Raw genomic sequence first — 27,279 nt, 5'->3', positions numbered from 1 at the left:
TGCTTCACTTCCAGATAATCCGAAGCCTGTACTGTTCAAGGCAACATACAGATTGATTCTACATTAGGGAATGTGATGGAATGAAATTCCTTCCTATTTAAAGAAAACTAAACAAACTTACTTTATGTTTCGGAAGAAGGCAGCAACATCGTCCAGAATGGGGAGGAACATCGTGATGAATAAATAGCAGGAGTCACAAGTAGCCTAGCAGTGCTCCAGCACTGTGAATGACTGTTCATAAAATCCCAAGCAGAATTAAGAAAGTGGCCAAAATTGCACATAGCCTGAGCATCACATGCTGACGAGCCTGGGTCACTGTGTTCTTCCACTCTTCCCCCTTCCTCAGTCTTTCTTCACTCCATCAAGAGGATATGTGTAGTATATAAGGCTGTAGCCAAAATCATTTTTGTAGGGTTTAGAAGAATAGAAATCACAATACTCAACTTCATAGCGTCTTCAGATAAACTGTGCAGGCAGCCTCTATTCCAGGGTACCTAAAGGAGGAGGGAAACTTGGTAGGCACAGAGCACACATCCCCAGGACACTCCTAGTAAATGGCCAGGTAAAAGCCATCCTGTTGTCATAGCAAAGAAATGGGGTAGACACAAGTCCCTTTTCCTTGTATCTCTGTACCAATGTAAGGGTATTCTTGCCTTTGAGATATTTACACATTAACAATGTTCTTTGATGCAGCCAGAAAGAAATAAGGAAAACCTTATAGCCTCTATATCTGACTCTGGCAGGCAGCTACCTAGCAAATTATCACCTCTGCAAAACCCTTACTTACAGGAAAGTCTTATTAGTGTGGCTGTCTCATTGTGCTTACATTCTGCCTGCTAGAATTCAGAATTCGGCTGAAATAAGGCCTGCAGAACTCACTGTGGCTCAGCTGTAATGCTCCCCACATGTAGTGGGGAATATCGATACTACTTATTCTTGCATTTGGGTTCCCAGAGTGGGTTTTGTACACCTGATTCAGGAAAAAAAAATCAGGAATACTACTTTTGTTACTCTGCTTGGAAAGGCTATGTAAACATTTGTGTCAGGCTACTAAGTTGTTTCTAACCAGATAGATTTGATACAAATTGTAAACAAAAACCATCCTTTACGCCAGTCATTTTCATATTATTTCCCTTTCATGTATCCTCATTTTCAAGATGCTGCTTCACTTTTTCTACCAAAATATGCTCATGCAATGTAGCCAGAGCTTTATTAGTACTGTATTAGCCTAGTCTCAGTATAAAAGCTCCGCAGGTCCATACATACTTCATTCTCTGTGTTTGATGACAGGGACATGTGACTATCTTAAGCTCAGTACCCTTTTTTTGTGTATAATCTTCTGTTCTGCCAGCTCTGCGTGGAGATGACTCAACCATCTCTAAGTCTGCCAATCTGCTCCAACCTGGAACAGTGCTCAGAAACATCAACACGCCTTTCCAGCCCTTTGGTAAACGCATTCAGCCATGAGTCCAGTGTTTCCAGTCATGTGGTCTTCATCTTTTTTTCAAGATCCTTTTGAAGTTGTTGCTTCATGAGATGCAAGAATCAGATCCCAAGACTTTGGATTACTTAATCCTCTCACTTTGCGTGAATTTTTATGCTAGCCAGTTGGAGTGTTTGTACCTAAACTGAAGGCAGATCGAAGGAGTTGTTGCATCAGGCCCCTGGAGGTTAGTGCCATCTGAAAGATTTCAAGCTGCCAGATAACATAAAAGCCATGGTTTCCAGTTCTCAAAATAGTGTCCATGAAAGTGATTTTGAAATTGTACCATGTGCAAGAAACTAGGAACTACTACAGACGTTATTAGTTTCTCATCCAAAGGCAAGGCAATTTTTTTTTCGACCTTGCCTTCCTAAATAGCACATCCATGTCATAAACACCTTTGAAAGTTTTTCAAGATAAAAGATGTTTAGTGAACATCTTTCCTCAGACAGGAATATTAAGTAATCCCAGCAGATTATTTTTAATTTGATTTTATTATTGCTATCAGTTTGGTAATTTTGGTATTGTTTGACTCCAGAGGAGTGTCAGACACATTGTGCACAGCACTGTAGTGACAGTCTGCAAAAGCCTACTGAGCACCACCCGGGCTAGCAGGGGACTAGCGATCTGAATGATGATGTTGAGACTATTATTAAATATTTACTGAGCCATCAGGACTCCTCAAATCACTATATAAAGCTGTTGTGAGGTATTAGTATTGCCACAGGCTATTAATGTTACCCAGTTTTAAGGTTCACCCCCTTAGAGATAATAGTGATAACCTCCCCAGCTTTCCCATCCAAAGAATCGAAATCACTTACTCCCAAAACATAACATAATCTTTAAATTGAACCATGCTTGAAGTAGCTACCAAAGCCAGAGAGAGCGCTATGATGCAATTTCCGAAGGAAAACAAAGACAAGATAAAGGCAGAAAAAATCACAGAAATTCAAGAAAACTCATACGTCGCTAAAGCCAGGCTTCTGCAAAATCTCAGTTGCAACCTCTTTTTCTTCTTGGTACCTTGTGTGTCTTTTTCCAAATCAGTGTCAGAGAGGATGAAGATTCTTGTTGTTATAGTGAGAGTAGACCGTTTAATCCTGCTCTTCATATTTTCTGTATGCTGTTTGTGAGCAGCCCAGCTTGCTGTATATCAACATGCATTTGTTCAGTTGAATTATTACAAATAATTCTCTAGTTCTCAAACATAATTCTAGCATTTTGTTCCCCTTATGCTCTAGGACTATAATTGACACAGCTGATGGTGCAGCTGAATATAAGCTTCCATAAACAAACGCTGTGCATTTGAACTCAACTGCACGTAGGCCATCCACACACTTTTTCCACGCTGGCTGTTTCTCCCTGCAGCCAATTGGGGAAGATATTTTGGCCATGACTCTGCTGTAGATTACTCCACATCAGACCAACATCTGATTGGAGTAAGGAAAAAGCTACTGGATAAATATCCATGATTTTCAGCCAGCATGCCAAGAGCCTCAGATGAGATGCACTCCCTCTCTCTTTTGAAAAGGATCAGTGCTCTCAGGCTGACCTTCAAAACTGAGCTCTGTTTGTGGGCGTACTCTTCACCTCTCAAAGACAGGGAACTTACTGCAGCACTTGAAATTTTACTGGCTGTGTTTGCTTTTCATATAGTGCAGACAGGGGATATTAGGCAGGGATTTGCTTTACAATCACCGTTTATATCATTTACTCTTTTTCTTTTCATCCCAGAGAAAGCCTAAACTTTTTTCCCATGGAATTTCTCTTCAGTGAGTCACAGAAGTCAACTGTTGCCCAGGCACTTACAGGAAAGATGGATTTACATTTTATGTGCGTTTTTAGGAACACACTTCTGTCACACCATACATCTTGATGACTAAATTAGGTCATTCTTTTGCTTTTTCCCTCTTTGCATTGTAGAGGAAAACAGACGTGATTTATCAGTCTGTCATTATGGAGGAGGCTTGATTCTGAGTTTGTCCATCCACTTCTAACTCCACACAAACCTCAATCTGTGATTCCCATCATTTTGGGGCTCCATAACTGGAGAGCATGACTGGGCAGAGAAAGGCTTTGATGCTTTGGTGATTAAACATTTAAAAAACACCTAATTTAGATGATGGATGGATGACAGCAAAGAAGCAGCATCTCTCTGTGACGTGGTCTCCCTCTAACGCACTGAAAAATATTTGGCAGTCAGGGAAGATTCAGAAAACAGGTACTAGCAAATATGCTTTGTTTCTCCATGTACGTTGTGCCTGAGATGGCTGTTCATGAAAAGGCACTGAGGGACAGCTTATGTCACTGGCAACAGAACCTACAGCCATTCTGCACAAGACCTTGGTCCTCCCCAGCTGCCGCAAGACTGCACCCTATAGCAGCGCTATAGGGAACCCCATGCCTTTTCAGTGGTGACAGAGGAAGCGAATACTGCTTTTAAGGAGATAATTTGTGTGAATGCTTTTCAGCCTTCTACAGATTTTAAACTTATGGAATAAATTCTTAATCTTGCACTAAAACTCATTCAGGAGTTGCATATGTAAAATTTTAAACCAAAGTAACCTTTTGCACTAGTCACCTGCTCCGTTATTAGCAAGGAACTGATGGGACTTAGAAGAAACTTAGTTACTGCTCCACAGGCACAAATCTCCAATAAACAGGGCACTGCCTAACTAAATCTAATACAATCATTAATTCAAATATCATTATTTAGAGAATTCCATCATATATGAAAATATAAAAACCTTAAGGACAAAATTGCCAGATTAACAGGAGCATCTTCATAATTATACCTGGCTGCTTTTTTTTTCTTTCTTTTGGGAGAAAAAAAATATAGTTCTTATATTTTATTGTGAGGAGAGACATTTGATCAGCTGTTCTGACCAGAATGTCACACTGATTGCATTCCTGTTATGTACCGTCATATTACAGCCAAGAACATGAGTTAGATTAAAACATTTTGGTCTTCAGCAGAGTAAACTGTTGACGCCATGCTGACAGCCTGTTAACAGCAACCAGCTATTAGTGGAATTGCTGTGGGAGTTTGTAGGAAGGCAGTTGCAAACGCTTTATCAATACAGATTTACCTCAGCAGGAAAAAGGACAGACAGCATTAGTTGTTGTGGCCTAGGTGGATATGCCATATTCTTCCTCCTAGCTGAAGAAAAAGCACTTGAATCAATATGAATTGCAGGTAGATAGCTCAGGTGGAGTGGAAGGTGACGGTCTGAGGGAAGGGATGAAGTTTCAGGAATTCCAACAGTTTTCCGTGTACCTGTTATCAGGCAGCACCAAAGCACGTCTCCAAGGCAAGCACTCATCGAATTCTCTTATCCAGTCACTCCAGGCTACAGCTTGATTATGCCGAGATTTCAAGCACTGATATTTTTAGCACCCTTCTCTTGCCTTTTTCCATTGTCAGCAGGTATATTTGTATTTTTAAATGATCACATTCTAATCTTAAATGTACATTAACCAAAAATCCCCTAATCTGTACCTGGATAGAAATACTGGTGTGGCTGGATCTGAGCTGAGACGCAGAGATTCATCAGTGGTGCTAGGTACCCTCTGGACCAGGCAGCTAATTGCCTTTGACTTTGCAGAGCTTTGGCTCAATAGGATTTTCAAGTCAAACATATTTCATAGATGTTTATGCCTCATTACATCTTTTTGAAAAGATAAAAACTTCACTAGTGCATATTTCTGTTTGCAAATTTGGCTTGAGTTTATCTGATAGTGAAAGCTTTTGCTAAATTTCACCACATAATTACTGAAGTACAAATCCCCAGGAAAAACAATTTGCTGTAAAGATTTCATATTTGCAGCTTAAAAGGTGTTGATTACTTGATGTTTTACTCTGGCACTGCATTGTAGTAGCTCTCTTAAAGTATATATAACCATTGACATTTTTATAATTTATTTTTCATTACTTTTCTTTAATATGCACTTTTGCACAAATATTTCCTTCAACTAAACTTATTGCTTAGAAAGTTGAACACTGTAAATGGAGTACAAACAACGTACATAAATTTAGTTGATTTATTCAACAGAGATTTTGCCTTCCTCTCTCTTGCTCTCTTCTCTACCACTGAAACATTAACTATTTGCTCTTTTCCTCTTTTTTTCTTTTTTGTTGCATGGAAAAATGTGTGCTGCAACGCACAGGTAAGTTCTTGTTCATTTCAATGGCTGGCTTTAATTCTTGGTGCATTTTAATATTAGCTCACTACCTCTCATGGCCTTTCCAAAGTTTGTTCAGTGGAAAAAGAGGACGGGGCACAGTGAGCCCTTGTCTGTGTTGAACAACTTTGCTTGTATTTCTTTTCTATCCTAATCTGGCAACAAGCAGAATATGGACGTAAACAGAATGCCAGCAAGCTCAGCCTCAGTCCACTGAAAGACCTGTATTTTCCAGGAGCCACAAACTCTGCTCCCTGAAAAATGAGAAATTTGCTAACGCAATAAAGCAGTGTGCCTTGGTTCCATTGTGCAGCCATACTCAGTGGGATAAAAAGTAGTTTTTATACCAGTGAAAAAGTTTTGTACCAGTTAAAAAGCAGGACTGGCTGCAGGAGTAAAAGACGACAGGATTTAGCTGCTACAGTGTAGGTCTCTGGCAAATATACACAACCCTTGCAGTATTAGGATTCATTTTGTTCAAATTCCCCAGGGCAAATGTTGCTCCTTGTCATACTGTGTGGCTGGAGAGAGCCACAGTAAAACCAGGAGACGGAGACGGAGCTGAAATATCAGCTGGGGGGAGTGGGAAAGATCATAAAGAACTGAAGGAACAACTTACAGAGTGTGAAGACTGTTGGAGTGAGCTCATTGGTGATGTACACGACAGCTCAGTTGTATTAGCGGGGTATAACTAAATAGAAATTGGACCAGCATAAAGCACTGCTTGTGCAAGTTCAGATACTTTTGGAGGTTGTGCTGTTCAAATTGTGCCAAAAAAAATCCCAGCGCTCAGGAGGAACTGTACAGTTGCACAAGAGGGACTGTACTTCAGAACAGAAACACGCAACCAGGATCTCAAGTACAGAACACTGTTGCACTGATATGTTGGGTATACATAATATCGGCAGAATGTTGCTATAAGCCACGAAGTCAAGACAGCCCCAAGGTGTTTAGTGTCTTCAGGATCAAAACCTATGACTGGGGCATTTAAATTAGCAGGTTACCTTTTGTTTATACTTTTCTTCTTATGAATATCTTTAATTATAGCCTTCACCATAAACCCCAGCTTCCCCAGTTTGTGTAGGAGTTGCCATGCAGCATTTGCCACCCACCACTCGCTGTTGGGTCTCAGTGCCAGCTCACAGCATCACCACGGTGCCATCACAGTGCCAGCAGCATCTCCCAGCTTCGCATGCAGTGCTATGGCAGCGTTGCAGCATTTGACCACTTACCTTTGAAATATGCCTTTGTCCGTGCTCCTCACAGTCGTGACATAGGATTGTACGGGAATTTTCCTGTTGCTGATTGTCTCCACATCACTTCCTCTCTGTAGTGCACGCAACAAGGAACAGGAGGGTCCTGGCCAGGAGGCCAGGCCAGCCGTCCCTGCATTCTACTACCTTCCTCCCCAATTTCTTTTTTTTGGCATGCATTTATAATCAGGCACTGAAGCTGGTTGCGCAGCAGGGCTGGGGACACCAGGAGTTACTGAGGTCCTGGTGCGTACCAGAACCAGTGCAGGCTCCCCCCTGCACGTGTTGCCCAGCCTTGTACCCGTTTCTGTTTGCTCCTCAGTAAATGGCAATCAACAAAGGAGAAATATTGACTTCCTCAGCTGCTACCAGCTGCCCTGGTTCAATAACTAGGTCAGCTAAAGGTTAAACCAGCCAAGGCATGAACAGCAAGTTTAAATTTAAAAAACAAAAGAAAAACACAACCAAAGCCTGGGGGGAAGCCTGGAGCAGATTCCCAGGCCTGCCTGGCCATAGCTCTCGTCTGTCCCTCGCCCTCTCCTCCACTGCCCCGCAGTGCTTGTAGTCCATGTCACGGCCATGCACACTGAAGCCATCTTATGTCTAGGGGGCTAAATGCACCTCAGATGTAAATCAGTGACACTAAACAAGCAATGAAATTAGCCTGTTTGCATTGATGAACCCTGCTGTGATATATTAACTTTTTGCATTATGTAGTAAATTATGTCAGAAGTCATAGCCCAGTTCCAAATTCTACCATTTACCAAGCCTAATGCAACTTTAAGGACATTACACAGTATTTGTCTGGGTTTTTTTAAATCAATCATGGTTTAACATACTTTCACACACATTTTTTAATTTTCCTAGTGGCATGTAATTGCATTTGAAACTTAAGATTTTTCAGCTTTGGTGGGAAAGAAACATCTAGCTTTCCACACTTATGTAGGGAATACATACTTTGGAGATAGTGTAATCTGAAATTCTTCCACTGAGAAAATCAGAATGACAACTAACGAAGCTGCCTGTGAATCTCAGAGCGAGGTTTTAAGCAGTGAAAAAATAATTCCTGTGCTAACACTGCCACCTATTGCCATCCATTGAAATATAGGAGAGACAGTCATTTTAAAGTCCCCATTCTCATCTCTTCTCCTTCTTTGGTATTTGTTGCAATGCTTTCATGTATCTTTTCTCCTCACTGTTGTCTTTAATAATATGGTGTTGTCAGGGAAAAAATGCAAATAAACCTAAACCAAGTGGTATGTCAAATATATCTGCAGAACAGAGGAAAATTGTCTCCAGAACAAAATTGGCAATGTATGGAAGTCTCCCTGTGAGTGGTGACAGGGAGCTGCTGGAGTCCTAGACCAATCTGATCCTCTACATAAGCATAGCATGTATAAGTCTATATATCATGAAAGTACATATAGAGCCCCTCCCTCCACCCTGGGAGAGCTGCACCTTTTTCTTTGTTATTCTCTCCCTCTGACCTCTGCCTGTTTTCTGTGGGGGTTTTATACCTTTTTTCCCTCCCGTCTCACTAATTTTAAGATCAAATCTTACCACATGATTCCTTTTGCTTGACATGGCTGCTTCATCTTGTGGTGTAGTGGTGGTTTCCCCTCCATGCAACCTGTATCTGTTTCCTTGCCCTGGTCGTGAGAGGTTCCCTTATCCGCAAATTCCTCTGATTCCACAACTTCCTCCCTGCATCATCCTTTTACCTTTACCATTTATCAGCTTCATAAGTATTCCTGTCACAGATTATTAGCATTCATATCATACAATACCCATTAGTAGTCAAACACTTAAGCCATGCATTACAATACATTCCCTTGAATAAAGATTTTATTTTCTTTATGACCCCTAGCATTTCCAATGAGTTACCCCTGCACCTGCAGTAAATGAGCAAAATTCAGTTCAGGAAAACCAGTTGCTTCCTCCTTCCCTGACTCACCCTTTATTGTGCAGTCCCTGCTCCCGCTGTCAGGTTTTGGTCAAAGTTATTCTCATTAGTAAAACCAAAATGAGGTACATGAGGGATGTAAGGGCTGTACTTGGGTCTACAAAAAGACCCAAGGAGACCTTTTTATCAACTTTGGTAATATGAATTAAAATGTTTTTAGGAGACCAACTGTAATACAATATACTTTAAAACAATGCTCCTCCACTTGTCTGATTAGCAAAATGGTTCTCTCTCCTCAATTAGCAAAAACCCAATCTTGCTTAAGACTAACGAAGGAGTAAATTACTTTTTTTTTTCCCCCCCCACTTACAATTTTGGTTTCTGGAAACTAGAATTAACTATGCTTTTCTACCGAGAAACATCATATAAATTATGCCTTTCTGTGCCATATAGACCTTATGGTTTCATTAAATGACTGCATCTCCTGTACAGCTGGAGATGAAAAACTTACAGGGATGATACAGATGGAAGGGTCATTAGCAGAACTAGAGAAATCCATCTGCAAATCTCACTCTGTAAAGGTTTTATGTAACAGCTCTATCTAACTGAGATGGTATTGAATAACAGGCGGCATGCTGAAAGTCTTCTAATGCTTTCCAAAGCCTGGATTTATGGATAGTGGGATAAATCATTGTATTGCTTATAGTCTGATGGATGAAGAGTGGAGAGTTCTAGAGGCTGGTGATTTATTAAATATGGATGCTGTTACGGGTTCTTTCAAAATGAAGAAAGACAGCTCAAAGAATGATTTATTCTGCATTTAGCACAACCAGTTTCAGAAATGAGCAAGTGAATAGACCTGTCTCCAGAAGTTCTTGAAAAATTTAAGGAATAAGCATTTTTCAATTAAATATCATTAGGAAAAAGTGAAAGAGATTACAAAGGTAATAAGATATTGTTTGGTTAACTAAAGAGTTATCCCTTGACAGCTTTAGTTAGGACTTCTCATGCAATATTTTTACTTTCATGAGAGACTGTGAACCATTTCACAAGACAAAAGTTTATGAGATGTGTAAGCAGGATCAGACCTATCCACTTACCCAAGTGATGGAAAGTTCCTAAAGTCGAATGCTCTCTCTGTCCTTTCATGATTTGAGGATGTGGAACTTTCCTGTTCTTGCCACAATTATAGCAAATCTAAGAGGTGTAGCCTGAACTTACTTACTATGTAGCTGGATTCACATATACCAATTCCCTTGGACTAACTAATTCTTCACCTTATTTACTAGTTTTGCTAAATACATGGTAAAGGAATAAGCTGTAGCAATTTGACCACTAGACTCAAGCAGCACAAAATGAAAAAAATCTAAATGACAACAACACAACTTAAACAACTTCGTTGTTGGGTTTCACTGTATTTGAGAAACCTGTTTGTAAGCAAAGATATCTTTGCTTCGATTACTCTTTACAGAATTGTTACTGTTTGCAACTGCAATTCTGCTTACGATACAGGAATTGCAACATTTTTTTACTACACATCTTGATGTGAAGCTGATCATTCTTGACTGTTTGCATTCTCACATTCTTCCCTTACTGCTCTACAGACATGTATGTGAATTTTTCCACAGTTTTCTATGCAAGGTTGTTGGGACAGGGGTGCTTCCAGGACTTATGATGAATACCTAAGCACAAGATTTGAACATTAAATTTTTAATTACTTGGAGGAATGAAAATAAAGTCCCCTGGTTATGTTCCATTAGCCCAAGGCCTAATACTTTACTTAAATTTGCATACACTCTGCAGTTTACTGTCAAGGGATGAATTTATGATGCAAGATGCTTTTCAGCATAGCCAAAGGTATCACTGTTTTACCTACTTGCAAAATGTTATTCCATCCATTCTTCAAACAGCCACAAACAGACCTCACTCTAATGCAAAAAGTAAACTTAAATTCTATGCAGGACCTGCCATGGAATTAAACAGGTATTTTCAAATATCTCTAAAAAAAGGTTTATGGAATATTTGAGTAACCCTGTTCTCTGTTGAAATTGCAGTGTCGTGGTTTAACCCCAGCCAGCAACTAAGCACCACACAGCCGCTCGCTCACTCCCCCCCAGTGGGATGGGGGAGAGAATCAAAAGGGTTAAAGTGAGAAAACTCGTGGGTTGAGATAAAGACAGTTTAAGAGGTAATGCAAAAGCCCCACACGCAAGCAAAGCAAAACAAGGAATTCATTCACTGCTTCCCATCAGCAGGCAGGTGTTCAGCCATCTCCAGGAAAGCAGGGCTCCATCACGTGTTACGGTTACTTGGGAAGACGAACGCCATGACTCTGAATGTCCCCCACTTTCTTCTTCTTCCCCCAGCTTTCTATGCTGAGCATGACGTCATATGGTATGGAACAGCCCTTTGGTCAGTTGGGGTCAGCTGTCCCGGCTATGCTCCCTCCCAACTTGTTGTGCACCCCCAGCCTCCTCGCTGGTGGGGTGGGGTGAGAGGCAGAAAAGGCCTGGACTCTGTGTAAGCACTGCTCAGCAGTAACGAAAACACCCCTCTATTATCAGCACTGTTTTCAGTACAAAGCCAAAACATAGCCCCATACTAGCAACTATAAAGAAAATTAACTCTATCCCAGCCAAAACCAGCACATTGTCCTCCCCTTATTTCATACCATTTACATCATGCTCAGGTCTCACACTATCCAATACATCCTCATTACCCACCACCCCCCTTCCCATCCTTTGATATAGTACACAGATATCATTCCCTTAGTCTATGGCCCACCCCTGTGAAATGTCTGTAAAATGCCCACAAATGTCCACAAAATGTCCATTAAGCTCATTTAGTCCATGACTTGGGCTCCATCTGTTACGGTGGTCACTCAGGACAGGAGAGGTGGTGCGCTGAGTGGAGTTATTGGGCACTTACAATTTCTGAAAACAGTGGACTAAATGAAGGGGAAATAGGACTGGAGAAACTGAAAAGTAAGTAACTAGTTTTTCCTTGCCTCAAGAAAAAAACACACTCATGCACAAAGCAATTACTAGAGAATTATTAAACAGAAGCATCCACTGGCATTTATATTTCCTGTTCCTCTAAACTTCTGTTGGTAAAAATCCAAGCCTTCAGTTTCAAAACAACCCAAATTACGAAACTAAGTTACACTAAAGGAGTCACATTTGACAGCAGATGTATCACTAGATTAATACAATTTTACAGTGATTTCTGATAGTTCTGTTCACTTAGATTACTTTGTTTTGAATGTATGTATTTGATAAGAAGCTGGAAACAACAGAATGTGAACACCAAGGCAAAATGACCAAAGAAGGATACACAGGATCTCCTTATTAGGCTCACTGCTTATATTAATATTGAATATAGAAGCAGTCCTCTGTTTTAGGAATTAAGGTAACTATAAGTAGTTGTATCACAATTCCAAATCTCTTAGAAAAAAAGGTTGCTATATATTTCTACAAGTTACAGTATTGATCTGTACAAAGGGTTCTTATTTGAATACTATGAATTATATAATCAGATTACCAAAAAAAAAAAAAAAAAACCCACAAAGCTTTTAGTTTATAGAAATATAACTACAAGCACAAGATATACATTTCTCACATTCTTACTGGAGCTCTGCAATCTACTGGAAGTTGGGAGATTTATGTTCTTCTTCCTTCTATATAAAAGTTCTAGATTTCATTGCCAAACTCCTGTTCGCTGCTTGTTATCACCAGTATACTCAAAAAACATGAAGTCCTAAGAAGGAAAAAAAAGGAAAACAAAACAAATACTTCTTAAATGTGGTTCTTAGTTTGGAGATCTCATGGTTGCTTTGCAAGGTATTCAAAGCTCCTTCCTCTCAGAAACCTCAAATGATGAGAAGAAGGTGGGGGCACCTCTCTCCATCCCCCCATCACCTGGGTCTCTCAGAATAGGACACCCACAGAGAGAGAAAGAGGTGGTGAAAGACCTACATGGAAACTTTAAATTATCACTAGCCGAAGCTATGCTTTCTTTGCTCAAGATTCCTGCCCTGGCTTTGTTCGGCCTGACTCAGTCCCTTCAATTTTACCCCAAACTGGAGTCCATCATAATGGTGACTATCTCTAATTTACATCTGGGGGCCCCATTTGCTGTGTCTGGAGTCCTGGGTTGCTCGCACTCATTAACACTGTACTTCGTGCACATGGTAGCACATGAACACACACAGCTAAGGAAAACCTGGTTCACGCACAGGGCCATTAGAGGGTGGTGAGAACTTTCCAAACTCAAGGTGCTTCACATGCCCTTTTCCTCCCCCTCTGCAGCCCTACCAGCACAGAAGCAGTGCACTTTTTGAAATGGTACGTGATGCTGAATTGCACAGGTAAGTGGAAACATGAGTGCGTTGCACACTGTTTTCAAAGAGCAAAGTGAGCTGTACTGCGTATTTGACATGGCAGAGTCAGAGTGCAGCTGAAAAGCACTGTATCGAGTTAGATGTGCTTTGCCTCCACAGAAGTCTCTCCCATTGGAAATTACTCTGCTGAGAGCATTTAATCCTGCTCAACTCGGTGCTTCACATACTTCCAAGAAGGAGAGTCGGGAGGAACTGGCTGCAGCATTCAGCTGCCCAGTTCACCAGCTCAGCATACTGCTCTGGCTTTGGATGGGTCTCTTGGCTATTGCTGATCTGCACTTTTCTGGTTTCACCATCCACATAAACATGCTTGCCTCTGCTAATGTGTCTGTAAGGAGTCTTCCCTTTACAGGGTTTCTCAGTCCCATCCCATATGAAGCTCTCCTTAAATACAGTTAGCACTTCAAGTAGTCTAGACTAAGCTAGAAATTATCTGAAATAATTCTTTGTTGCCCTCTGTGGTTAGTTTACACACACAAAGTTCACAACAAGCTGTCTCCCACTTCAAGGAGCTGAGAGTCAAATCCTTTACCAGCACAATTTGAATGTGGAGATGAAAAAGTCGGTTCATATTCAAGTATTAGTGAATGACAGACTTACGATAAGGAAGCAAGCACCAATCATGACAGCTTTCATTTTTACATCAAGGTCCATTGGGAATGTGATTCCAAAGTTATCTGCATCTGTAAAGGCTTCTTTCAAAAACCCAGTCCACTGCTTAGAAATCCTCCCAACCGTAGCAGTCTCATCCACAGACTTCACCTAGTTTAATATAAAATTAAAAAACCAACATCAAATCTGTCATTCATAATATTCCCAAATCCTTTTCATGATAGATCCACTTAAAAGCTTCAGATTGTGTTATTTGAATTAACGCAGTCATTGAATGCAACTGTTTGTACCAAAAGGCAATGCTGACTATCAGAAAGTCAGTCTTAAGCAGCACAGACATGAACTTAATTCTAAATCTGACTGTGGAGTTCAGTGCTTTAATGATGTTGGAAGACAGCTACCGCACGCATGCACACACACTCTGCTGGAAGTGTTGTCTTTTAGCCGAGAGAGTGAATTAGTTTCTCCTGCCATGTATCAGGAACTGCTCAAGTGAAAATTAAACAAATTACATTCTCCTGTTCTAAAGCAGAGATTAGCCCTTTGCCAACATTGTTTCCTAAAGTTAGATCCAGTCTTCAGAGACTGAAAGACTAGTCCCCAAAATAAAATGATAGTAAATTTGCTTTAGCAACTATTTGCAACATCATTTTAAATATTAAATAGTAGACTAGTTTATCTACTACTTAATGTGTACAAAAATAATGATGCATTAATCACTATTATTTTTAAGTGCAAGTTGTAACTCTTCAGTCATTCAAATCTATATTTTAGGTCTAAATTATCTTGATTTACGTCGTCATTATATGATTAAATGAGTGGTTATAGGAAGTCATTTTAATAAATACCCAATACAGCTGAGAATAACATTTTTTTGTTAGGGCCTAACATAACAGATTCAAAAAGATTTTGCTGCTAAATATTTCAATTACTAGATTTGTGTGCAACCACAAGGAATCAGTCTCACTGATCACTGACGAGTGGCTTTAAGACATCATTTCTGGAAGTTTGTCTGGCTTATCTGGAATAATCTAAATACCTAGAGAAGTGAGTTGATTATACTAGCATTAAAAGATTAGGTACTAATTACTTAGAATATACTACAGTTCAGTTGACAGGTAATAAGTTGAGCAACAAACTACTATCAAACTACTATCTGAAAGAAGATACATACAAACAATTTTTAGCATTGCATACCTCAAAATTAATGTCCCCGCCACAGCTGCAGACAACACATGGGCCAGTAATTTTCAGTATATCCATTCTTTTCTCATCTTGAATGGTAAATTTTGGCAGGCAGGCATGCCAGTTCTGGACAACGTAACCGACTGGTGTTCCTGGAGGCGCCTGAACTTCCAGCTTCACAAGAAAAAGAAAACTTCCACGTGAACGTTCATGCTTTGATATGCTTGTTAGACAAAACCCGCACTAGCACACAAACCAAACACAACTTATTTTTCCACAACGATCTGGTTTTCCAATGCATGGAGCTGCATGGTGTTTTCTGTGAACGTTTTCAGAAAACTGCACAGAAATTGCAGACCTCGTATGCAACTTTTGCCTTCACTGAAAACAATAAGATACTCCTAAGGCTGTGGAGAACACAAGCTATGCATCTACAGTATAAAGATCAAAGTCTAGTGAAAGAAAGGCTGTGAGCATCCTGAAAGCATTCAGGGAAGGCATTACAGGATGCAGCTACTACAAATCCCTCAGTAAGAGGTCTGAGTAGGCTCAGATTTGAGGTTTCAGAAGTTGCATCACCCCATAATTATTTTAATATTAAAAACACTCATCATTCTCATGTGTTGAATTTCACTATAGCTTTCACAGCATAGCTGTTATCTTACGAAAGCCTCTGCCTAACTCTTACATTGAAAGTCCATCTCCAGTGCAGATTTTGGCACAGGCCACAAGTTCCCTGACATGCTGTTGAATCAAGTTTTTCATTACCGTAATCGGAAGTGGCAAGAGCGAATCTAAGTGTTGCAGTACACTTGCTTCTTCCCAGACCAAGGACCTCATGCACAGATCCCACAGATCTCTCTCCCCACAATGCACAGGCAAAACCAGACTTGTTTCACCTTGCCTCCTGACTCAAGACAACTCCGTCTTAAAACCACACAGGTGGACCACATCCCACGTGAAGGAAGATGGTGAGAGGGAGCAACTCACCTCCTGTAAGCAGCATGGAAAGCAGCATGAAGAACACCGGAGGGGTCTTTGCAACGTTATCACCTCGTGGCCCAGGTTGTCTATAATCCGGAGGGTGAAGGGTCGTGATGGCCCACAGCAATTCCTGGTACAGCAGTCAGTGTCCTCTGCTGCAAAGTACACCCTTTGCCCCAGCGTATTCTTGATTTCATATTTGTTGTTTGTTTCAAAGCCAGTCAAAACTGAAAAACAGGAACAGAACTGCTAAATTTCTGAGGTGCGTCTGGTCAGAAAAGTCACCATGCTAACTCTAAAGCTACCGTTTGGGAAGGCAGGCCTCGCTCAAAGTCTGTCAGAGGCAGCTACTGGCGAAGGGAAGCAGTGGAGAAGGACCCTTGAGCACAGCAGCCTGACGGAGAAGTTCAGAGATGAGAAGCCACCATGAACATGGCAACGCGGAAAGAGCATGGAAATGTCCTTCAGTCCCCTCCCACCAGACATGGACACCTACTGCCAGAGCAAGTACCACAATTAAAAATAACACAGCATGCAAGATTCCCAGGGAAGAGCTGAAGGGATGAGAATTAAAGAAACTTGTGAATTTGGGGGCGAAGCAAGAAAAGGGCTCTAGAGGGCACAAATACATTCAGAATGAGAAGGCCACAAAAAAAGCCTTGCAGTCAAGATTCACAGCAGCACAAACAGAAAACAACAAGAGCCAGGACAGAAATTTTGATTAATTTCTCTAAAAAATGAAAGTACTGTTTGAAGCATTATGGAAAGAAAATGCAGCAGCATTAGGTGTCAGCCGAGATGGATGGTCCATTTTATTTCTTCTATTTGAAAGACACTGATAACATGACTTTGATATTCTTAAAGTGAACAGAATGAAGGGAGCAGAAAGAAAGCAGTTCAATTTGCTAAAACAGCAGGATTGCCTGGAAATGGGATCAGAGCCACCTGCCAGTCTATGGAATTAGATGAAGTAAGAGAGGACAGAAAAGAAGATCTTTAAGTAGGGAAGAGAGGCAAGCAGAAATCATGTGAATGAATTAACATGGGAAATATATGACTTCAGCTATAACTAGCTACCAAGATTATTCAGTCACATTGCTATGTATCTTTTAAGATATAGAACCTGCTTAAAATCCTCTGCCCTCCTATTTTCTCCTTCCTCTATTCCACAACTTCTGCAGGAATGAAGACAAACAACAGAGGCAGGAAAGAGAAAGGTGGCGATCTACCTTAAATACACAGTGTCAAAGAAAGTCTAAATGTTACTGTTCTTGGGATTATTAGATTTAAACGTTTCTCGGCTATAAATACTTTGCACTTACTCTCAAGAAGTTCAATTTGCTGATGAATTAATATCTGGTCAATCTGTTTGTGGTTGAAAAATTAAACAGAATAAATAGTTAACACACTGTAACTAACAGAAATCTAGTTTTAAGAAGCATTGCTGTTTCATTTCAGAATGCAGATTTATGGATCAATACGTTGTCTAGAGGCAGATCATCTACCAGTAAAGCTGTGGAAGTAGCTCATATCCCCCCTGTCCTGTCCTGTCCTCTGTCAGTTTAGCAGAACAGTGTTTCAGAGCACCGGAGCAGATGGCAGAAGTTGTACCCAAGCTGGTCTGGTTACAAGCACGCAGGGCTTATGTGCCTGTGCTCCTCTCAGGACTCAGGGTAGCTCAGCTTCAGAGCCTGACAGAGCCTCTGACACCGCGTACCCCAGATGCCTACATCAGGAGTCTGTACAGACAAAAGCAGAAAACAGACATTTGAGAGCAGAAACTCAGCTACTGCTCAGCTCTGAGTGAAACTCAGGAAAAATCAGCCTCTCCTCACTGGTGCCTTTTTTTTTTTCTTTTTTTTTGAGCAATTTGCAAAACTAGCAACAATACATCAGTGTTAAGCCTTGATATTTGCTCCCAGTGATGAGATGAACTGTACTCTTACACTACTAGGACATATTCTGTAATGTGGAAACTATTCTTATTTTGCTATTAGCATTCTCTACGTTGTGAAGTCTGACTAGCGCCTCTCCTAACAACATTATGAAGAGGTGTGAAGAAAGCATCATGTAGAAAATTAAGCACCTCTAATGTGCTACAGTTGCCCATACTATATATATTTATTATATACACCTTGCCAAATCACATTACATCTCACAAAAAGTAGCTTCAGAAATGGGAAGGATGTATGATAGCCCTGTGCTCCCGGTCCTTTAGCACCTCACTCGACAGGAGAGTACTCCATGAAGTGCTTGCAGCCATAACAGGCACCTCCACACTCAAACATGCATCAATCACATTACAAAAGGCTTCACTTAGCAGCCCAAAAGTAGCAATCCATGCAGCTGCAACAAAGCCAGATGCTTTTTTTAGCTTTTTCACGGATGCAGGCTGCTTCTCAGGTGAATACCTGTTCTCTGGGGAAGGAGGAAGGGTGCAGGTACCTGTGTGAGGTATTCCAGTCCAGGAGGGCAGTTGGGAAGAGGAGGAGGGACGGGCATCCAGATTGTCCCCTCCTTCACAACAGGCTGGTTCTGGATGGGTGGAACAGCAAGTCCAGCTGGGACTCCCATGGCCGGTACCTGGAAGCCATAGTTCCCCACACCTGCGACACCTGGTGTGGTAGAAGACATGCAGTTGTGAAACTCAGACGTTGGAAAAGAATTGCCCCATGGATCTTCAAAAGATTAATTTGTTCACTATTTTGAACTATGAAGATCCTTATACCTACAATGTATTTCAGTTATGAATACTACAACTTTCATGAAGGAAGTTACACTGGATTGGGATGTTCTAATCCCTCCAGACAAAACCAAACAAAATAAATAAATGCATCATTCTTGAATATAGCAGAAATTCTATTCACATAAAGACAGGCAACTCAAAACTCAGAAATAAATAAATTAAGATTATTTCTAAGTAGAGAAGACAGAATACCTTAAAATACATGAAAAGTATTGGCATTTACAAGTTGTCAGTTGAGCAAATGAGGAATTTTAAGACAACTTTTTCTGGAATTATACCTTCTACTTATGTGATAGAAAATGTCCTTTTAGCAAAGTTCATCTGCAGTTTTCAAACCAGATGAGTGTGATCTAAAAACTGCACCTTCCCATTTGTTTAATGGATTCTCTTTGAAAACTCAGGAAATCCACAACTCCTTCATAGAGGAGGTGTGTAGTAAAGGAGGAAATAGTTCCACATTTTGTGAATACCAAGTAAGTCTTCTCCAATTAGCACTCAATAGGAAACACAAGCTCTCATGAAGCACTTCAGGGTCTAAACGCTCAGCACCCCACCAGATGGCACACGCAGCACTGCCTTAGCGCTCACAACCCATCCCGTGTCCCCGGGCTGGGCGCAGAGCCCTGCCTTGCCTGAGTACGGTCCCACAGCAACGCCGTCTTTGCTGCTGAGATGCTTTATGACCCTGTAGCTGAAGCTGCTGAAGTTGCTATTGAAAGTTACAGAACAAGAACTATATTTTTTTCCTCATTTAATACTTTCCTGGTAGGCAGATAGGTTTTCAATCTGATGCAGAGGAATTTTATATTTTACTCAGAAGCAAGCACAGCACAGAAGCCACAAAGAGTATTTTTGTAGAGCTGAACAAATAGTTCAAGATATTGACCCGTAGACTTATCTTTAGCCCAAATCAGTTCAGCACCAATGTTTCACATTACAATACTGTTACACGTGAAAGCTCATGCTGTGGCCATAAGCAGGACAGTACCTCAGGTGATGTAAACAGCTGTTGCTTAAAACTCATAGGTGGCAGGATCACTCACCCCAGAGAAGGATCCACCCTTATGGAACACAAAATCATTTTTATGTCTGCGCACAGGCTCTGCGCACAAACTGTCTACTGCTATTGTGTGTAAGTGTGTGCACGTACAATTATTCAAAATGAAAAATGCTCCCTGACCTTCATCACAGAGACAGCACATGCTCATTCCACGCTGAAGCTAATTACTTACAGACCTCAGACTGCCTTGCCACAAGACACACAAGCTTTAACTTAGGAACAGCACAGTAACTTAGGCCAAACCTTTTGCACTTGATGCAACTTATGCTTTGAGCCTGATTGTTAGATACTGCTCATTGTCATTTGGTTCTTCAGAAAGCAATAAGTTGCCAGAACATGAGAAGCTATTTAGGAGTGCTGCATTTCGAAAGTAGAGCAGAAAATGAGACAGAAGAGGAGAAAAGCAAATGAGTGAAAGTGTAAGGTATAACCATGTGCTAAGTACAGCGACAGGGTAGGAAACAGGAACAGAATATGTGGACCAGCAGAACTGCGAGAGGAAATCAATTCTTTCTTCAGTTCTGGATTTCTAGAGAAAAATAAAGTGAAATACTGAAATAACATGTTAATTAAAAAATCTGATCATCAGCAAGAAGCTGCCACACATTAATTGTTTTCCATCAGTAACACCTCCCTAACAAACTCCCCACAGTGACCACTGAGGAACATCCAACATTTCTAACTCCTACCACTGTTGGTACTGCTCAGCACATACTAACATGTAGCACCAAGAAGGCAAGAAGATGACTTTTCAGCAAAACAGAAATTAACAGGAACTCTACAGAATTAAGAGCAGAAAAGTAAATCAGAGATGGTCACCCTTGTGAAACCTCCTATTTCCCGTGCTTATTTCCTAACGGTATAGCAGATCTGCAGCCAAGCAACCTACCTTGGTAAGCCCCAGGTGCCTGCTGAGAGTAGCCATAGGGGACTTGATTTCCTGGTTCATAGTTAGCGTTTGAAAATCCAGGTGCTGGTGCAGGGTTTTGTGCTGGAAGAATGGAGCATACGCTCTGAGTATTGCTTGTTTCCTCCTACCCTAGGGTGAAAGATCCCCAATATTGCCCCCTTTTTCAGAGTAGACACATAACAAAATTAAGCAGCTGTTTTCTGTATAGCAAAAACTATATAACAAGTTCGTTTTTATGCACAATATGTATATTAAACATTACTATAATCTAAGGAGTTCTGATCCTTAAAGTGCAGAAAAAAGGCAGGTATTGCACATGATGTCATGAAGATGTCACAGAATCACGGCATCATTTAGCTTGGAAGGGACCTTTTGAGATCACCTAATCTGACCCCTGTCCAAGCAGGGTCAGTTCACTCTGTCTGGACCAGAGGTGCCTTTGTTCATTGCTATTTAGAAGGAGGCTTTAATTCAGAGAATTGCCTGGGAACTGACAGGCTGTCCTCCTGTACAGAACAGACTGGTAATGAGCCATTCTCCACTATATAAAATATTTTCTCCCAATTTCTTCAAGTTAGGACTATACTAATGCCTCATCAGCAGACTCACAGGGTTATGGATTTAAAACCATTTATCAAGTTCAGTTTGTAACTAGATTTCAAGATTATTTATTTATTTATTTTATTTAACTTCAGAAATGAAGATCTGAAAATGTAAGCTATATGTTTTGTAAATTATTCAATTTTAAAATGTAAATAATTTCTATTTAAAACATTCATATATCTTTCATATAATTAGAAGGTAAACTAATGGCTAAGCTAATACTGCTTGAACACCTTGGAAGGACCCACGTTATCTTTGATATTAATAAAAGTTGACAATTTTGTTTATATTTTACTCACCTTGCATTGCTGTGGATCTGCTTATAATTGTTCTGCAAAACAACATTTTTATTTCATGGTTTTTTTAATATATAATTTCACACAAGTTATTCAGAGTTCTCTGTTTATTATCGGTAAAAGATACTTGCCTGTCTAAACTATATGGGAAAGCTGAACTACAAATACAAGCTAAAATAACTTTAAATATCTCAGCTTCCTTCTAGGCTATGTCTCCACCACAACACAAGCCTGAATTATCAATGCTTGCATTCATGCTCTGAGTATCCTGAAATCATTCTCAACTCAGAGGAAAGCACCGGGATGGGCAGTTATTTCATTGCAGGGCAGGACTCCATTGTGCAGCCATTCAGAAACATCACACAATTCATATGAACAAATTACTGCAGTCATTTCAGAGCAACTGGTTTATTGTATTGACGTTGACTACAAAACCTGCTTGGGTAAATCCTGGAGCAGCTGTAATGCCATGCTACCACCTAGTCAGTTCTCTATGTTATTCCACTTCTGAAGTGGTACTACTAAATACCACATATCCAATTTTTGTCTCCACACACTAATAAAGGGTGGGCTTGCACAGCCAAGTGGGCTTCCACAGCAGAATATCATGAGTGAAAGGGCCAACTGCTTGTCTTTTTCTTTCTACTCTTTCAGGGTTGCCAAAAGGAGTTAAAAAAAAGCAAAAAGAACATTTACTGATGCCAGCATCAACCTTGAGAGATACTCTTTTTTCAGTCTCTGGGGTAAAGCAGGCAATGGCAGTAACTTCTATTAAAGACAGAGGTCCAAAATAGCCAGGAGATCCATAAGTGGAAGTACAACAAAGAATGGTATAGCAGCTCCTTTTTATAGGATCAAATGCTTTAAAAAAAACAATAAATCTAGTTATTCTTTAAAACGAATGCAGGTCAAGTTAAACTAGCAATATATTTTGTCTGTTATGGTTCTTCCAACTAGTTCAGTTCAATGAAGATGGTCATTCAAAGCCAGGAATGAAATTCAAACTGAAAGCAATTCCTTCCCGTTTTTCACTCCCAGAGTAAAAGCAGATGTCACAAGTGGATGTTTAATGGTTCTGGGATGACATGGCACCCAGCTCACTTCCCAGCTCGTACACAACATCCTCTTTGTTTAATAAATTGGTCTTAAACTGTTCCCTTTTTAATATATTTTTCTTCTACTTTACTAACGAAACCACCATCCTGTTTTACGTACTTTAATTGGATTCTGGTCCCCATATGAATACAGGTTAAAAAAAAGTAATAGGAAATAATTTAATATTATACATCTAATTTAAAAATCTGAAATAACACATTCAAACTACATAACTTAAACCTTGTTCTTGCACTTGATAATATAGAGTGACAAGTTTAATATATGACCATATTAAAATATGTTGACAAAACTACCAGCTTGTAGGAATAGCACAAATTAAAGATGAATAAAAAAACATTATTTAAACTGGCAAAAGATCAGTTTATCAGTTTATACTGTGAGAGGTTCCAGCTACCGGAACTTCAGTGAAATACTGAGAATTGCAACTGAGCCCTCTGGTCAAGGGAGAGTAGAGGCAGAATCATATGATTTATTTAAAAGAAAGGCTTTATAGTAACCCAGAATCTTTTTTCTCCCTACAACCACACATATTGCACACTGTGCAATCTAGGATTTAGAAAATGTTGATATGCTCTATAGCTAGAAAAGCAACAAAGATTTTACAAAGTTCAACTCCCATTTCATCAGACATGATGCTAAAGAGAATAGTTCAGATTACTTCTTTTATTAAAATTGTCTCTTTTCTTCTATTGCTTTTTATCTAGGCTCCTTCTACCACCTCCAATTCAGTCACCAAGATTAACACATTGTCAGTCATGCCCTGCTTTTCACCTGAATAGTTTCTAAAGACTGTGAAATAACATAAAATTCTGAAATACCAAAGGAACAAGGAACAAAACCTCACTTTTGTCAGCCCTTATATTGCACAATATATTGTTCAGCCACATTGTTATGCATGGGGAAATTCACACCTTGTGAAACCTCAGTCAAGAAACAGTACTAATGGGAAGACTAGTCACTTAGAAACTGTTGGTCCAGCTGCCTGGGTTACACAAAGCAAGGATCTGAAGCCTACATTTTCATCTCAGTTTAATAAAATGAGGCTTTACGTGCTGCTAGGTGTTACTAGTTCGACTAACAGTTTTAAAATAAATACAGAGAACAATCATCAAAACGTTACTTACTTAGCAGGGAAAAGTAAAGGCATTTGCATTTAGCTCCCACTAATACAGAAGAGGGAGAACACTATTTCTTTATAACGGAGTAAAAATTCCACAGAATTAAAGAAAAAAAAAGAAAGAAAGTGCTTCAGCAAGTAGAAGTCCACTACTGAATTAATTTTGATTTAAGAAAAACAGTAGCTGCATGAATCCCTTGCGCTATGCTGGCCACGTGCTGCAACCTGAATTCACAACATAAATCGAAAGTAAGTTGTGTTGGCGTGAATAAGCTGGCCATGGTGTTCCAGAAGCAGCAGCTGTATATCGCTGCGTACATCTTATAAAAAGCTTTACAAGGCCCTGAGCAATCTGATCTGAATTTGAATTTAGAGGAATGGACCAAATGACCTCCAAAGGTTATCCTTTCCAACCTAAATTATGCTAGGATTATAAGGGTCCTTCACATTTTGTTACATTACCTGAGGTATTTGCTGATCAAACATTCCCCCAAATCCCCCAGCTGGAGTGCTGAAGGGTGAGAGGAGATGGGGACCAGGCTCCAGCTCCCAGCACCTCAGCCCCCACCGGGGCTATTTTGGGTTAGGGCTATGCGAGGGAGCCTGTGCCAGGAAAAGCCACCAAGTTTTGCCCTTTCCTGACAGATTCCCGTAGTAACCCACAGGTCTAGGTCCACTCTCCCAAAGGGAGTACAGATGAGAAATATCCTCTCTTCTCTGGAGGAGGGGACATACCCGGGTTCAGGTTTACACAAGGGAAAGCAGAAGCGATTTTGCTGGCAGAAAAGAAGCACTGGGAGAACTGAAAACACTTCATGCAAAGCAGCTATCTGGTAATGAATGACCCTTATGAAATACAGTCTCTGGATGGTCTGAGGTGCCCCCACTGCACCTGCACGCTGGGAGTGGGAAAGGCAGGCACTGCCCGCTGCCTCCTGAAACACGGACCTGGAACCGCGCAGCATGGCTGCCACCCTCAACTGCTGCAACGCAGGGAGGAAACGAAAGGCAAACGAACCACCCCTCCACCCCCCCCAGAGAACGGTCCTTCCTTCGACTGCCAAGAGCAGCCGTTCAGCTGCAGGTTAGCAAGCTCCCAGCAGACACCCACAGCTCATTTGCTGTACTGCTCACGAGAGAAAGGAACTCATATCAAGAAGCCTCATTCTCCATTGCCTGTCCCTGTATGTTGTACTGTCTAGAACCCATATTGCCAGTCTTCTCCCTCATCGACAGGAGTTCCCAGACTTTTTCCCTTTGCTCTCAGAAGTAGCAATCAATTGGTACAATAGCCCCTCACCCAGCACCAGCACACCCAACCGGTTCCTCACTTTCTCGAATTGTTACTCAAATGGGTAACATGGAAGCAACCCTCAGAGGCATCCAGGTGCCCAGGCACAGTGTTTTTCCCCTTCCAGAAGTTTTGAGCCCAGGGAACTTAAGACCAGCCAAAAACTTTAGGAAAGGAAATCGAGGAAATACTGGTTCCAAAGGCAGTCAGAACAAAACTCTTCTAGTTCAGAGAACAGTAAGGAAATAACATCCCTAGATTGTTCCTTTTTAAGGAATGGCAGAATGTCTGTGTTTCTTTTCAGTCACTTTCTCATTTTCAGAACCACATTACACAGCGACATCTCCCTTACCCTGATGCATGTCAGTAGATAGGCTGCAACTAATTTAGAAAGGTCTTAATTCAGTTAACTACAGAGCTTCCTTTTTTTATCAGAAAAACAGTACACTAGCATGACAGTTTCATTTCTTAGCCAGCTCACTAAACTACCAAGAGCATATTATCATAAGCCCCCAAGCACACACATCACGATGTGGTGCCATTTAAATACCAAGCCAAGCCCTTTCCAAGAAGGCTTATGATTCAAAAAACAGACTTAGAAAGCCAAATAGCTGTGAGGCATGCATTAGTTCACCCTAGCTAGCTTTGTGGCACTTCTTTTCATCATCACATTATATTAGACTATTCAGCCACCGGTTTTAACCTTGACTGCTAGAGAAACCATATACTTAAATATAATCTAGTTGATCTAATTAAACAGGTTATTTTCTGCTAAAGTTAACAAAATAGCCTTCAGAGAAGGAATGAAATGAGCTGTAAGCTGACATAAAATTAATTTGTTCTGATGCAGTAAGATACCCTCTCCCCTTACAGAGACATCTCTCCTGAAACCTGGGAGTCCCAACACCCGAGAGCCAAAACCACAGGTCACTCTGGGTATCCAGCCTCGCTGAGACGAGGGCACGTCCCTAATGCTGCTCGCTTCCCTGCTGGGTGACAGGACCCCCATTGCCTGAACCGTGCCGGCTGCTGTCAGCTCTCCTGAGCAGGGCTCTTCCAGGACAGCCTCGGCAGCAAGATATTTCTTTAAACCAGTCTTTGCAAGCAACTTACTTTGCCACCTCTCATAACTAACTGTTGCTAAAGAGAGGCATTTTCTAACTCAATGCACAATCCCAAATTGGAAAACGTGGCCCTTCTAATCATCAGGTCCTTTTCACGGCCCTTCTAATCATTAAGCATCCCTGTGAATAAATAGAAAAATCATAGATAAAGGAAATCATATACGGTAAAGAAATCACACGCGGGAAAGAATACCCAATTCCCACGGCGAGGCGGCGTCCCGACGCCCGGCAGGGATCTCCGCTTCCAGCCGCACCGGACCCCCCGACCGCCGCCGCGCCGCGCTCGCCCGTCCCGCCCCGGCGCCCCGGAACGCCCAGCGCGGCGGGGCGGCCCCGCGCCCGGGCGGCGGGGGGCGGGGAGCGAGCGCGGCTCCTTGGCCTCGGTGAGAAACCACGGCGATGTGTCGGAAGGAGAAACACGGCTCGAAGGGGCCCGCAGCCTTCCTCCGGGCCCCTTCAGCTCCGGAGGGCTCTGCCACCGCTGGGGGCACCCCGTGTGGAAACACCTGCCGACTCCGCTAACCGCTTCCTTTTGCTACGGCAGTGGAACAGACGGTGAAAGGTTTTCTTAATTTTAAGTGATGCAGTATTTCTGGAAGGTTTTCTTCAAAGCCAGAAATTTGAGGTAGTAATGTCTCTCTCAGTATAACTTCTACAACTAAAATAACGCTGGTGTTCTTTCGTGACGGAGGTATGGCAATTCAAACTTGCCCATGTAACTACTGTCTTTTAAACGTATATCAAATGATTATTCAACAGTAAAGCATAATCCTAAAAATATATCTTAGGTTTCCTGTAATCTTCACGCTATCATCTTCCCCTGTCTGAAAGTTTCCACTGTAACCTAAATGTTTTGCAAAGTTTCTGTGAAATACCTGTCAATGGAAGAAAAAAAAAAAAACAAAAACCTAAAGCTTCAGTTGTTGATTACACTGAGGAAACACTTTTTAAGTCTGAAAAGGTCCAAAGTTTCTAAAACTTTCCTATAACTTTTAAAGTTGTTTTTATTTCAAAA

The 27,279-nt window shown here is 41.0% G+C and overlaps 1 protein-coding gene across 4 annotated transcripts; it reads right to left on the bottom strand.

Annotated features, from left to right (window-relative positions):
- Positions 1 to 12,494: 12,494 nt before the first annotated feature.
- Positions 12,495 to 26,517, bottom strand: LOC309594100 (phospholipid scramblase 1-like). Of its 4 annotated transcripts, none has more exons than XM_082319393.1 (9): positions 26,458 to 26,479; positions 21,620 to 21,651; positions 20,697 to 20,798; positions 18,447 to 18,616; positions 17,324 to 17,366; positions 16,008 to 16,228; positions 15,030 to 15,191; positions 13,821 to 13,982; positions 12,495 to 12,577 (listed from the first exon to the last, which is right to left on the bottom strand). In XM_082319393.1, exons 2-9 carry the CDS (start codon positions 21,624 to 21,626, stop codon positions 12,518 to 12,520), a joined length of 927 nt encoding a protein of 308 aa, XP_082175519.1. In that variant the 5' UTR covers positions 21,627 to 21,651; positions 26,458 to 26,479; the 3' UTR covers positions 12,495 to 12,517. The 4 variants fall into 4 exon arrangements, with proteins under 4 accessions (XP_082175519.1, XP_082175521.1, XP_082175518.1 ...); XM_082319395.1 differs by lacking the exon at positions 26,458 to 26,479 and adding an exon at positions 24,585 to 24,861; XM_082319392.1 differs by lacking the exon at positions 26,458 to 26,479 and having other exon boundaries at positions 21,620 to 21,925.
- Between the last annotated feature and the right edge of the window lie 762 nt (positions 26,518 to 27,279).

The sequence above is a fragment of the Platalea leucorodia genome, assembly GCF_965183815.1.
Source record: "Platalea leucorodia genome assembly, chromosome: 8".
NCBI classification, from domain to species: domain Eukaryota; kingdom Metazoa; phylum Chordata; class Aves; order Pelecaniformes; family Threskiornithidae; genus Platalea; species Platalea leucorodia.
This window is presented reverse-complemented; position numbering and strand designations above follow the sequence as displayed.

Coding starts and splice junctions, on each gene's coding strand:
- LOC309594100 (XM_082319395.1), bottom strand. CDS start 24,814: ATGCTGCGCGGTTCCAGGTCCGTGTTTCAGGAGGCAGCGGGCAGTGCC. Junction 17,367..18,446: donor GACTGGAATACCTCACACAG/GTACCTGCACCC, acceptor AACCACAAACAG/ATTGACCAGATATTAATTCA. Junction 15,192..16,007: donor TTCCATGCTGCTTACAGGAG/GTGAGTTGCTCC, acceptor TTTCTTGTGAAG/CTGGAAGTTCAGGCGCCTCC.